The sequence below is a fragment of the Capricornis sumatraensis genome, chromosome 23 (genome assembly GCF_032405125.1).
Source record: "Capricornis sumatraensis isolate serow.1 chromosome 23, serow.2, whole genome shotgun sequence".
NCBI lineage: Eukaryota > Metazoa > Chordata > Mammalia > Artiodactyla > Bovidae > Capricornis > Capricornis sumatraensis.
Genome location: NC_091091.1, coordinates 32,823,542 through 32,838,223, shown reverse-complemented (window position 1 = coordinate 32,838,223; position 14,682 = coordinate 32,823,542). Strand labels below are relative to the sequence as shown.

At 37.1% G+C, this 14,682-nt stretch overlaps 1 protein-coding gene across 1 annotated transcript in view; it reads left to right on the top strand.

The window, feature by feature from the left end:
- Positions 1–332: 332 nt before the first annotated feature.
- The window catches only part of GPAM (glycerol-3-phosphate acyltransferase, mitochondrial), a 36,006-nt gene continuing 21,656 nt past the window's right edge, over positions 333–14,682 (top strand). Inside the window, exons 1-5 of the mRNA XM_068961640.1 lie at positions 333–434; positions 1,643–1,765; positions 4,952–5,025; positions 7,274–7,387; positions 9,093–9,239. Coding sequence (XP_068817741.1) covers positions 333–434; positions 1,643–1,765; positions 4,952–5,025; positions 7,274–7,387; positions 9,093–9,239 — 560 coding nt within the window. The remainder of the gene's footprint in view (positions 435–1,642; positions 1,766–4,951; positions 5,026–7,273; positions 7,388–9,092; positions 9,240–14,682) is intronic.

Genomic DNA, 14,682 nt, shown 5'->3' with positions numbered 1-14,682 from the left:
CTTAACACAAATAAAATAATTATCTGTCACATACCTGAAATAGGGTAGTAATTACCCTCGTGAATTCATAGCTGTTTTGTTCATGAAGTCTAAAGATACAAATGTTTTTTTAAATCCGGATGACCTAACTGAGTTCATATATATACATCAAAGTCCAGTTTTATATGATGACTAAGAAGTCCTCCTTAGTTCAGTTGACATCCTACCCTGAAGCAAAATAACATAGAAATCAGATTTTTTTTTGAGTTATACTATTTACTCTCTGGATCCCTCATTAACTTTAACAGTATACATTTTTTACAGCTCATGATTCGGGAGTTACGCTGTGTGACATGGATGAATCTGCATTGACCCTTGGCACGATAGATGTATCTTATTTGCCAAATTCTTCTGAATACAGCATTGGTCGGTGTAAGCATGCCACCGAGGAATGGGTAAGTTTAAGATACAGGTTAAAAGCATTCAGCCTAAAGATGTTCTTCTCAGTGTTAATGAAGGTGGATGTACTGGAAGCATAAATTCAAATAGACATTAATAGCTACAGAAACTGCCTCCAGCTGTTTGAAGGTTAGTTTATGAAGTCTAATATTTAAAATTCTTATGGTATTATGTTATTGGGAAGAAAAAAAATGGATAAGAAGTGTAAGAATGGTGATTATGTTAAAAAGCAAAATACTTTTGCAGAGGGGGAAAAAAAGCCTGTTTGTTCTTTTGGGTGGTGTAATTTAACCAGAATTTTTTTTTTTTTTAATTCTGTATCTGTTTTCCGTAATTACACTTCAGAAGTGTGAATTTTGTAGTGGAAATAAAGTTTATTTAAATAACTGAAAATAGGAAATTTTAGTATGAATCCCAATCCAAAAGGCATCTTTTTGGCGGTTTTTTGTTGTTGTTGTTCTTGTATTGTTTTTTCTATGTCAGCATAACATGGCATGTTTTCAATATTTCTTCAGTCTGCTTTAGATTAGAAACCAAACAAAACTTTTTTGGGGGGCGTTGGAGTTTTGGGTGGTCTTTGGGTTTCTTTTTGAGAATGTTATATCACTGAGATTTGAGCAACTGATGAATTCAAAGTTAAGAGAAAATTATTTAGACAGAAAGGCATAATTTGACCCTAATTGGATAGTATGGCTATAATTTCAATTCTAGACTTTAAACTCACTTGTTAGGATAAAGGAATGTTATATAAGTTGACCTTGTTTTTCATTTAAAGTGAATTATTTTAAGCTATAGTATAACAACTTGCTTACTCTTAAGTAAGGGCTTTGTAGTTCTTTTGTAGGAGTGTGTGATTTAAGAGGGAGGGAGATGAACTGTTAGCATAGGGCTCCAGGGGTCCGACTTTATTCCTCTTGCTACTGTCAAAAGGCTGTCTGACCTTTCACAACTTAATGTTTAAGCCTTTGAATGCTGCTTTGAGCCAGCTATTGCTATTCTTAGGTGCTCAGCCTTTGCTTATGGTCCAGGCTCTGTCCCAGGTGTCGGTCATGGACGGAAACGTGGGCTCCCAAAAGGAAATGTGTCAGAAATTTCTCTTCTGTCTCAAACAGCTTAGTTTTAAGAGATTTTAGAGTTTTGAGATCAAGTAGACAAGTAGAATTTTCTTGCCATTCATACACTATTTTTCCTTAATATTTATTAGGGTGAGTGTGGTTTCAGGCCTACTGTCTTCAGATCTGCAACCTTGAAGTGGAAAGAAAGCCTAATGAGCCGGAAGAGGCCCTTTGTGGGAAGGTGTTGTTATTCCTGCACTCCTCAGAGCTGGGTAAGAATGTTACCTTTAATACCTTTGTTGACCTTTAATAAACAGAGTCTGTCCATGGAATTCTCCAGGCGAGAATACTGAAGTGGGTTGCCGTTCCCTTCTCCAAGGTATCTTCCCAACCCAGGGATGCACTGGAGGCAGATTCTTTACCATCTGAGCCACCAGGGAAGCCCCAAAAAACAGAGTGAAATATGTGACATGGATTTCCAACTTTGTGTAAACTTTATTTTTGCTTAGTCTTAATGGACTTAATGCATTTTTAGAACTTAGGTCCACATTTATGAACCAAATATCCCAAGTAAAAATGTTGATTTAATTTTTCTTTCCATTCATTTATTCAATGAGTATTGGTCTAATAGTTGGTGCCAGGCAATATTTTGTTTTGTTTTGTTTTTGTCTTAGTATGACTTTAGTGGGAGAGTAGGTCTTACTTTCAGATAACTCTTCCAAAGCGTTAGTGGGATCCTTCATGTAACTTCAAGACATTGAAATTTAGCACTGAACTTTCAAATGCTAGCAAGATGAACGAGAAAGAGAGAAAGAAAGAGAGTGTGCGTACGCATATGCACACACACGTGAGTGTGAGTGGGACAGAAAAAGAAAGTAAAACTGTGGCCTTACCCTTTTGCTAAGTGTCTGTTCCCTCAGTGGAGGGGAGTGCGAGGGGGTTTCTTTTGACTCTGGGATAGTGAAGGATGGTCACTAAAATGTTAGCATGAAGATTTAAGAAAGGGTGTGATGGGTTTGTTGTTTGTCTTTTGGTGGAAAAAAGTCATGCAAAATCTTCCACATTACAGTATAGTATCTGAGTTGATTGGATAAGTATGCATCTGAGGGCATTTTGCCAAGAAGTATGAGCTAGTACAGGAATGAGGACTCTAATATGGCTGTGATCTCAGGCAGTAGTCACCTGGATGGTAAACTCTCTCTGGGATGGGCTAGTTATTAGAATGTTTAAGTGCTGTTTATTAACCCTGCCGTTTATTGAGGTTGCTTATAACCTGTGTGAATAACTACTGGTGCTGTGTGAGTTTTCCACTCAGGGTTGGCTGGGCAGGAAGTAGAATTTCTAGCCTAGCATAAGGAGTTTATTAATCTGGGAGAGATTTATTTAACAGGCAGTTTATGTTAAATATTCAGGTCTGCTCAAGAACATCACGATAGAAATAGTGTTCCTCTTAAATCACACATATCTTGTTGAAATAGTTTGGTGGACGTGAAGGATCATGGAAATTTCTAGTCTAGGAGTGAGGCCAGTTGTGATTAATAGGCCAGTAGAAATAAAGATTTAAGTAGATGGTCATGTGGCTTTTCTTTTTAGGTCAGGCGTCTCATCTAATTCTAATTTTGAATGGTTAAAAGATCAAGACAATACTTTAATGTGTTCTTTAGTCAGAAATTACTTGGTGGAGGTAATGGTTTGAGGTGGGGAGAGATGAGGACCATAATAGATAAGTGATTTTTGTTTAAATGTAGTACCTGATGGTGCTGAATCTGATCTTAAGTTCTTCCATGGCCTGTTTATATAAAATAATTTTTAACAGTATTTTTACAGTGATTTTCTGCTACCTTTTCTCTGAAGTCCATTTCTCTAAAGAGATAGCACTTAAGTATTTTGATATCTTCTTTTGTGGGTACATTATGCTTTCTCAGCATTTTTGTGGAAGGTTTACCTTTTTTGCCTACATTGTTAAAGTTATGGACTTTATCTTTTTAGCAGAACTATTTCTAGATTATCTTCCAAGATTACTCACAAAAAGGGTGACCTTTAGTCGTACATTTTCTCATTAAGTAGACAATCATTTTGGGAACTAGAAAGACCCCATACTTTGAAGCAAGATCTGGGGTTGACTACTAAGCTTCTGCCAGCCTCAATTTTCCTCCTATAAAATGGGGATATGGGTTACCCTGAGGATAAATGAGATAATGTATGTTATAGTCCTCAAGAATTACTGTTATTAGAGTGAACAATTTGTCCTTGCCAAGTCATTTAATATCTAAAAGAAATATATGTGAGTGCATGCTGAGTTGCTTCACTCCTGTCCAACCGTTGGCGGCCTCATGGACTGTAGCCTGCCAGGCTCCCCTGTGCACGAGACTCTCTCAGCAGGAATACTGGAGTGGGCTGCCATGCCCGCTCCAGGGGATCTTCCTGACCCAGAGATCGAGCCTGTATCTCTTACATCTCCTGTGTTGACAGGTGGACTTTTTACCACTAGAACCACCCGGAAGCCCAAAGAAACATATAAAATATATAAAAACAGACAAGTAATATTAAAAATAAAAACTGTTCTTATATTCACAGAAGTCCTCTTATTATAATTCTCCTTATTCAGATGAGAGAATTGAGGAAAAGCTTGCTCAAAGTCATATAGCTGATCAGTGGCATAGTTGGGATTCGTCTCCCTTCTCTACTGCTAGTCTGATTATGATGGAATGTGAAGATATTTACTTATGATTTTTCCATTCTTCCAATTGTACTTTTTCATGTACTTCATAAAGCCATTTACTATGTTAAGAAAAGTTTCAAAATCATGCTCCTCTTAATCTCTAAATAAACTTAAGAATATGTTAGCAATTATGAGCAGAAGTCATTTCTCTGATGGCCACAGATAAGATGTTGATTTAGAATACATTATTATCCACACAGCTCGTAAAGTGAGTGAATTAAAACCAAAATTGGCTGCAAAGACAGTTCCTAAAAAGAGACTTCTAATGTCTCTTAATATTAAAATACCATTAAACTGAGAAAGGCAAAAAAATAAAAAATAAAATGAGGATAATAATTCTTATGTGTGAGGATTATTGGAAGATTTAGTAATCTCAAAATAATACATGGTACTTAGCATAGACTGAGTGACTTTCACTACTACTACTACTTAGCATAGTATTTTTGTATTTTGAAAACAATGAAATTTCCAGTATTCCTTTCAGTGACAAGCCATCGTGACTTTAACTCTTTCTGATTGAGGGTGGGGGGCTCGGCCAAGGAGGAGGTGATACTTCCTTTGCAAGATGCTGAGGAGTCGTTTTGAGTTTGTGACCTTTGAAAGCTAAAAAGTTACTTTTCAATAAAACATTTTTCTTCATCTCAGATTTTTGAAAGTCCTCAAGAACTAGTAATTTGAGTCGTTCATCAACAATCCAGTTGTATATTTATGTCTATATTTATTTTGTTTTATATAGGATAAATTTTTCAACCCCAGTATCCCATCTTTGGGTTTGCGGAATGTTATTTATATCAATGAAACACACACAAGGTAAAAATAAATTTCTTATATTTCTAATGCATGTCAAGAGAAAGACTACATAATAACCAACCAATGCACTTTAAGATGAATCTCTTTATGGTTTTTTTGAAGAGTTAATAGGGTATTAACTTCTAACATATACTTTATCTAAAAATTGGAACCTGAGAGACCTATTACTATTCTACTGCTGTATTATATAATATTTTCATGAGACTGTAGATATTACTTATAGGTTTCTTTAACTTATTCATATATTGATGTTGCTGCTGAAATGTGCCAGAATGTGACAGAAATTTTTCGGAGGAGTGGTGTAGGTTTGAATGTCTTATGATATATTATTATTTTATACTTAAAAAAGTATAACTTTCTGAAATCTGCCTGATCTATAGAGTGAATATTCTTTGATTTATTACTGGCTTAAGTCTTTTCTTAGAATTCTTACTTCCAAATTCCAGGCATCAGAGTGAGAGAAAAAGAGGCTTTCTTCTCAGTGGATTTAGGCTGGGGGATGAGGAAGGAGGGTGAATGTCTGTAACACAAGAGCAGAACGGGAGCCAAAACCACTACCAGTCCTTGTAGTTCCAAGAGTAAATGCCTGGAGGCCCAGGAGATGAGAAATACATGAAATCTCATGAAAAAACTGGTCCAAGAAGTCAGATACTTAAATTTTAAGGGTTTCTGATGTTACTGCTCATATTTTAAATGATGTTTTTTTTTATAAATGAGCATATACTTGCATATATGTTAGCTAAATTTTTTGTTTTTTTTTTTAATAGAACTAAAATCAAGAGATGTGGTTTTGCTAATTTCTATGCTACCCTTCCTTTCCTCTCTCTCTTGTTTTCTTAAGTTAAAAGGAAAGAGCAATTTTTCCCCCCTCTGGTTGACATGATTAAAATCCTAAGCAAAAGAATCCCATTCTTTCTCTTCCTTATGTAAGTAGATATTTTACATACAAAACTGAGGAGTTCATTTGTTGTCTTCACTTGGAGGCAGTTAAGAAAAAAAAAAACATGTGAGATAAACACACACTTTTTAGCATGTTATATTGACTAGGCAATGAAACTATTCAGTGTAATTAGCTTCCTGTGCAGGTGACTTGGCTATTTAGCCCTTCTCTGTGTTGCAGGGAGCAAAGCCTGAACAGTTTTATGCACACACACACACACACACACACTGCTTTCAGTCTGTGGCAAAGGGATTTCCTCAAGAGTGTGGACTTTGTACATTCCAGTAATAACTGTTCACTGAAAGATTTTAGAATTAAACACTTAACATATTGGGCCAAGTTGTTCAGAGAACTGAGAGAAAGGAAAGGAGGAAGAAAAAGAATGCCAGGAAGGAGAGTTGAAGGAACATGTGATTCATAAACAGTTCTCCCCCAAATTACTTTTTCTTGATCAAAGACTTTTTGTATATTTTCAGAATTAATTTGTAATTGAAATCTTCTCCTGTCTCTCTGGATATCTTTATGGAGGAAATGATAATGAGGCATTATGTAATCATTACAAATAGTTTCAAATCATTGCATAATGAAATCTTATAGCATTCTTGTTCTGAGATCCATGTCTTTAACCCCCATTCAGATAAACACATAGTCATTGTCACTGCTGGAAGTTTGTCCTGTTTCTTATGTATGTTGAATGTGTTTTATAAAAAAGCCAAAAACAAAAACATAGCAAGAAAACTCGGTAAGAGCTTCTGGCTTCATAAATCCAGAGTACAAGTATTCAGACTCTTGTCTAGTTAGCCTTGAATTCTGTCAGCTGATCAGCCTTATCAATTCAATTTGAGAGTCAGTGGTCACCTTAGAGGAATTACTGTAATGACAACTAAAAGAAAATTAGCCCTTTGTGGTAGGAAAAGATTCCCGGATTACTTTCTATAGCCTGTAGCTGTAGCTATAAGCTATATAAGCTTGTATATAAAGCATTCAACATATTTGTTTTTTTAAGTGGTATTAATAAAGTAAGATGCTTACATTTCTTTTGTTTTTATATTTGGATTATTAGTTTGCAGAGCAATGCTATTCAAGCATTGATACACAAATTCCAAGTTTAAATTTTAGCTGAGAGTACATGAAAGAAAAGAAATAAAACTGTCTTCATAGCATCCTGAACTACTTACTAAGGAGAATTTGCTACAGGAAAACCCTAAATCTCTGGAACAGGTGAAATGAGGATTTGTTTTTACGAGAAGCCTCTGAATAATAGGTATTCCTAGAGTGCTTCTCTGCTAAATCGTTTTCGTGTTGCAGGCACCGAGGGTGGCTGGCAAGACGTCTTTCTTACATGCTTTTCATTCAAGAGCGAGATGTCCATAAAGGCATGTTTGCCACCAACGTAACTGAAAACGTCCTGAACAGCAGTCGGTAAGGGTGGGATACTGTTGTAAAGGGGAAAGGCAGGGATGGGTGGTGGGAGTGGGGAAGTAATTTCCTTTATTAGCCTTTAGTTTCTCTGGGACTCTGTCCCAAGAGGAGTTTGTGTTTCCAACCATTAAATGTTCAAGCTCCAGAAGAAAGCGAGGAAAGGGAAGAGAACAGATGGTTTTGGTGCCATGTGGGAAGAGCAGCCTTATTTTATGGATGAATAATGGAATGGGGTTCTAATATGAAAGGCGAGCTGGAGTTCAGATAGGCAAATATTTCCAGAATTCTCTGTTAAGTGTTTTGTAATGTGAATATTGGAGACAATGCATTTCCTACTTTACAGCCAGAAGAGAAGCTCATTTCATATTTCTGTCAAATAATTGTTAAGCACCTAGGCACAAATTCTTTTATTAGAAAGTCATTATTAGAGATTTTAAGAGAATAAAGTAATTGTCCTTGCCCTCAAAGGATCTTGATTAAAAGTTGGAGAGACCTACTTGAACTCTGATGGAGTGGGGAAATCATTACAAAGTTAAGCCATTAAACTGTGGGAGTTTGGGTGAAGGTTGATCTCTATTCCACCGCATTGTTGTGGCCCATGTTAGACACCTATCTGGATTTGGGGAGCTGGAGACCAGAGTGGATTGAAAAATGCTTAGAAATGCAAGCCCAGTGGTACAGTTGTTAAGGGCTGAGCAGTAGTGGCATGTACATATTTACTGAATGAATAAGTGAATAGTTGATCATGGTGGTGTAATAACTACGTGAATTACTTGTGAAATTCTGATATAAATGCCGTACTGATATAAATGCTGTTCAAGGATGGGCTTAGGGATGGTGTTTCAGCGTCCTGTGGAATTGGTCTTTTTGTAGTAATGAATGATGGGGAGTTTTGCTGTATATTATTCGAAAATCAGCAACAGTGAGAGGAAAAAAACAATTGTTTGAGAAACTCCTTTGGATAATTCTATATTCTGTTTTCTAGGTAATGCCCATCAAGTGTGTGTCCTTTCATCCAGATATTTTGACTTGTAACTAGGATGTTAGAAGTTATTTTTAGGAGGTTTGAACCTCATGCATTCTTCCCTAAGTTATGTGGGAGATTTACAAGACTGGGTTAAATCTTCCCTTTTACCTTATAGCTTACTGGTCTGTGCTGTTTAAATCTAAAGCTGTGCCTTTTAAAATTACTGACGTGATTTGGAAAACGCTTGTGACTGTTTATGTCCACCTTCCATCCCTCCTAGAGAGTTTTACAGATATCCCACTCATAGTCACAATGTAAATGAATAATAAGTGAAAGAAAAAAATCATATTACTGTGGCAGTGGGTTTGGGGTACCTCTGAATTACGTATCTAGAAGGATAATCTTTCTGTTCTTCCCTTCTGCCAGAGTGTAACTTTGCGTCCCTTACAACATAACTGGAACATTCAAATTCACATAGTTGGTACCCAGCGAATTTGAATTAAAATTTTAAATCTGCCTTACAGCTTCCTCAGGGAGTCACTGATTTAGGAATATAATATACTTAATGTTTAATAAACAGCCAAAGAAAGCACTTCTAACTTGAGTTTATTCTTCTGTGTTATCACATTTAAAAGAGAAAGTGTATTTTGCTTTGTGATTTGTATCTGTAGTTTAGAAAATAATACAGACTGTAGCACAGAGCCAGTTATGTTGTCTGTCTTTCCATTTTGAAATCAGAGTACAAGAGGCAATTGCAGAAGTGGCTGGTGAGTTAAACCCTGATGGTTCTGCTCAGCAGCAATCAAAAGCTGTGAATAAAGTGAAAAAGAAAGCCAGAAAGATCCTTCAAGAAATGGTTGCCACCGTTTCACCGGCAATGATCAGGTATTAAAAGGCAAAGCAAAAAACTTTAATCAGGGGTCATCTGGTTTTGAGCAGACAGGACTGAACCACTGGACTTTCCTAATATAATGCTCTTGGTCCAAAAGAGGTTTTTTAACATATTCTGATGTTAAAAACTGACTCCTCCTTATATTCTTATTTAACTCTCAGGAGAAGTAGCGCTTGGGATTCTTCAAGGTACCTCAGTCTCTGTCAGTTGATAGCAGCCATTGTATTACTGCCGCTGCCTTCTATACGAGTTGTGAGTTAGGTTTCACATGCTCATGTCTTTTTATTTTCTTGTAGTTTCATTGAGATATAACTGAAACACAGCACTGTGTAACTTGAAAGTATACAGCATAATGATTTGACTCACATCCACTATGAAAACCACAACGAGTTTACTGAACATTTATCATCTCCTATTGATACGAAATTAAAGAGATAGAATGAAATTTCTTTTTCAAGTGATGAGAACTTTTAGGATTTACTCTCAACAATTTTCATATATAACACACAGCAGTGTTAATTAATATTATTGTGTTATATATTATATCCCTAGTACTTATTTATCATATAGCTGGAAGTTTTGTATCTTTTGACTGCCTTCATCCAATTCCTACCCCCCACCTCCACTGCCACCTTTTGGTAACTACAAACCTGATCTCTTTTTCTGAGTGTGCTTGGAAGTATAATTGATCTCCCACACCATACTAGTTCCTGTTACACAACATTAGTAGTTCAGTATTTCTGTACATTTCAAAATGATACCGCTATAAGTTTGGTTACGATTTGCCAACATACAAAGGTACTACATAGTTATTGACTAAACTCCCCACACTGTACATTTCATACTTGTGACACATTTATTATACAGCTGAAGCGTGTACCTCTTAATCTCCCTCACCTATTTCTTACATCCCCACCTGCCTCTCCTTTAGCAACCACCTGTTTTTTTCTGTATCTGTCTTGTTATGTTTATAGTTTTGTCTTGATTTTTAGTTTCCACATGTAAGTGAAATCATACAGTATTTGTCTTTCTCTGTCTGACTTTTTTCACTTAGCATAAGTCCAGCCATATTGTCACAAACAGCAAAATTTCATTCTTTTTTATGGCTGAGTGGTAATCCATTGTGCGTTTTTGCGTGTGTGTACATACCACATCTGTTTTATCCATTCATCTATTGATGGGCACTCGGGTTGCTTCCACATCTTGGCTATTATAAATAGTGCTGCAGGGAGTATAAGGGTGTATATATGGCTTCTAATTAGTGTTTTTCATTTTCTTCAGATAAATATCCAGTAGTGGGATTGCTGGATTATGATAGTTCTGTTTTTCATTTTTTGAGAAATCTCCATATTGTCTTCCATAGTGGCTGCCCCAATTTAAATTCCCACCAGCTACATACAGGGGTTCCTTTTTCTCTACATTCTCTCCAACACTTGTTATTTATTGTCTTTTTGATAACAGCCATTCTGATGGGCGAGGTGATAACTCATTATAGTTTTGATTTGTGTACTCCCAATGATTTGTGCTGTTGAGCTTCTTTTCATCTGCCTGTTGGCCATCTGTGTATCTTTGGGAAAATGTCTATTCAGATCCTCTGCCCGTTTTTTAATTGTATTGTTTTTTTGTTGTTATTGTCTTGTTTGAGTTTTTTGTATATTTAGGTATTAACCCCTTATCAGATATATCTTTTGCAATTATCTTCTCCCATTAATAGGTGGCCTTTTTGTTTTGCTGAGAGTTTTCTCACTCTGAAAAAGCTTTTTAATTTGATGTAATCCTAGTTCTTTATTTTTGCTTTTGTTTCCCTTGCCTGAAGAGATGTATCCAAAAAAAATATTACTAAGACTGATTGCAAAGTGAATATTGCTTATATTTTCTTCTAGAAGTTTTATGGTTTCAGGTCTTACATTTCAGTCTTTAATCCATTTGGAATTTATTTTTGAGCGTGGTGTGAGAGAGTAGTCCAGTTTGATTTTTTGCATGTAGTTGTCCAGTTTTCCCAACACCATTCACTATAGAGACTCTTCCCCATTGTACATGCTTGCCTCCATTGTCACAGATTGGTTGCCCATATAAGTGTGAGTCTGTTTCTGGGTTCTCTGTTCCATTGATCTGTGTATCTGTTTTTGTGCCAGAACATACTGTCTGTCTTGATTACCGTAACTTTGGGGGATAGTTTGAAATCAAGGAGTGTGATGCTTCCACTTTCGTTTTTCCTAAGATTGTTTTGGCTATTTCAGATGTGTTTCCATACAAATTTTAGAATTATTTTTTCTAGTTCTGTGAAAAATGCCTTTGGCATTTTGATAAGGATTGCATTGAATCTCTAGATTGCCTTGGATATAGGGTCATTTTAACAATATAGTTCTTTCAATCCATGAACACAGTATAATCTTTCCATCTACTTGTGTCATATTCAGTTTTTTCATGAGTGTCTTACATATTTCCAAGTATGGTAGTTTACTTGTTTAGTTAGATTTATTTCTAGGTATTTTATTCTTTCTGATGCATTTGTGAATGAGATTGTTTTCTTAATTTCCATTCAGATAGTCTGTTGTTAGTGTATAGAAATGCACCTGATTTCTGTATATTAATTTTGTATTCTGCAGCTTTACCAAATTCATCGAAGAGTTCTGGTAGTTTTTGGATGGCTTTAGGATTTCCCTAGTGTCTTGTCATCTGCATACAGTGATGGTTTCACTTCTTCCTTTTCACTTTTTGTTGTTATTCACTTGCTCAGTCTTACTTGACTTTTCGTGACCCCGTGGACTAGAGCACGCAGGCTTCCCTGTCCTTCACTATCTCCCAGAGTTTGTTCAAGCTGTCTGTTGAGCCCATGATGCCATGCAACCATCTCATCCTCTCTCACCCCTTCTGCTTCTGCACTCGATCTTTCCCACCATCAGGGCTTTTACCATAGAGTTGGCTCTTCACATCAGGTGGCCAAAGTATTGGAGCTTCAGCTTCAGCATCAGTCCTTCCAATGAATATTCAGGGTTGATTTCCTTTAGGATTGACAGGTTTGATCTCCTTGCAGTCCAAGGGACTCTCAAAAATCTTCTCCAGCATCACAATTAGAAAGCATCAGTTGTTTAGTGGTCAGCCTTCTTTATGGTCCAACTCTCACATCCATACATGACTACTGGAAAAACCATATCTTTGACTATATGAATATTTGTCGGCAAAGTAATGTCTCTGCTTTTTAATATGATGTCTAGATTGGTCATAGCCTTTCTTCCAAGGAGCAAGCATCTTTTAATTTCGTGGCTGTAGTCACCATCTGCAGTGATTCTGGAGCCCAAGAAAATTAAGTCTGTCACTGTTTCCATTGTTTTCCCATTTGTTTGCCATGAAGTGTTGGGACCAGATGCCATGAGCTTTGTTGCTTGATTGTTGAGTTTTAATCCAGCTTTTTCACTCTTTCTTTCACCATCATCAAGAGGCTCTTTAATTCCTCTTCACTTTGTTCCATAAGGATGGTATCTTCTGCATATCTTGAGGTTATTGATATTTCTCCTGGCAATCTTGATTCCAGCTTGTGCTTCATCCAGCCTGACATTTCACACGATGTACTCTGCATATAAATTAAATAAGCAAGGTGACAGTATACAGCCTTGATGTAATCCTTTCCCAATTTGGAATCAGTCAGTTGTTCCATGTCCGTTTCTAACTGTTGCTTCTTCACCTGCATACAGATTTCTCAGGAGGTAGGTAAGGTGGTCTGGTATTCCCATCTCTTTAAGAATATTCCACAGTTTATTGTGATCCACACAGTCAGAGGGTTAATGTAGTCAATGAAGCATAAGTAGATATTTTTCTGGAATTCTCTACTTTTTCTGTGATACAGTGGATGTTGGCAATTTGATCTCTGTTTCCTCTGCCTCTGGGCTTCCCTGGTAGCTCAGATGGTAAAGAATCCACCTGCAATGCAGGAGACTGAGGTACAATCCCTGGGTCAGGAAGATCACCGGGAGAAGGGAATGGCCATCCACTCCAGTATTTTTGCCTCGAGAATTCCATGGACAGAGGTCTTTGTCGGGCTACAGTCCATGGGGTCACAAAGAGTCAGACATGACTGAGTGACTTTCACTTTCCTCTGCCTTTTCTACATCCAGCTTGAACATCTGAAAGTTCTCGGTTCACATACTGTTGAAGCCTGGCTTGGAGGATTTTGAGAATTACTTTACTAGCGTGTGAGATGAGTGCAATTGTGTGGTAGTTTGAGCATTCTTTGGCATTGCCTTTGTTTGGGATTGGAATGAAAACTGACCTTTTCCAGTCCTGGGGCCAATGCTGAGTTTTCCAAATTTGCTGGCATATTGGATTCAGCAATTTCACAGCATCATCTTTTAGGATTTGAAATAGCTCAGCTGGAATTCCATCACCTCCACTAGCTTTGTTCATAGTGGTGCTTCCTAAGGCCCACTTGACTTTGCATTCCAGGATGTCTGGCTCTAGGTGAGAGATCACACCATTGTGGTTATCTGGGTCATGAAGATCTTTTTTGTATAGTTCTTCTGTGTATTCTTGCCACCACTTCTTAATATCTTCTGCTTCCGTTAGGTCCATACCATTTCTGTCCTTTATTGAGCCCATCTTTGCATGAAATGTTCCCTTGGTATCTCTAATTTTCTTGAAGAGATCTATAGTCTTTCCCATTCTGTTGTTTTCCTCTATTTCTTTCTTTGCATTGATCACTTAGGAAGGCTTTCTCATCTCTCCTTGCTATTTTGAACCCTGCATTCAGATGAGTATATCTTTCCTTTTCTCCCTTGCCTTTAGCTTCTCTTCTTTTCACAGCTATTTGTAAGGGCTCATCAGACAACCATTTTGCCTTTTTGCATTTCTTTTTCTTGAGGATGGTCTTGATCACTAACTCCTGCACGATGTCATGAGCGTCCACCCTTAGTTCTTCAGACAGTCTTGTCTATCAGATTTAATCCCTTAAATCTATATCTCACTTCCACTGTATGATCGTAAGGGATTTGATACCTGAATGGTCTAGTAGTTTTCCTGCTTTCTTCAATTTAAGTCTGAATTTAGCAATAAGGAGTTCATGATCTGAGCCACAGTCAGCTCCTGGTCTAGTTAACTGATTACTAAAACGTCGATGTTCACTCTTGCCATCTCCTGTTTGACCTCTTCCTATTTACCTCGACTCATGGACCTAACATTCCAGGTTCCTATGAAGTGTTTTCTTTACAGCATCAGACTTTACTTCCACCACCAGTCACATGCACAGGTGGGTGTTGTTTTGCCTTGGCTCAGCCTCTTCATTCTTTCTGCAGCTATTTCTCCACTCTTCTCCTGTAGCATATTGGGCACCTACTTAGCTGGGGAATTCATCTTTCAGTGTCATATCTTTTTGCCTTTTGATACTGTTCATTGACTAGATGGACCTTTGTCAGCAAAGTGATGTTTCTTCTTTTTAATATG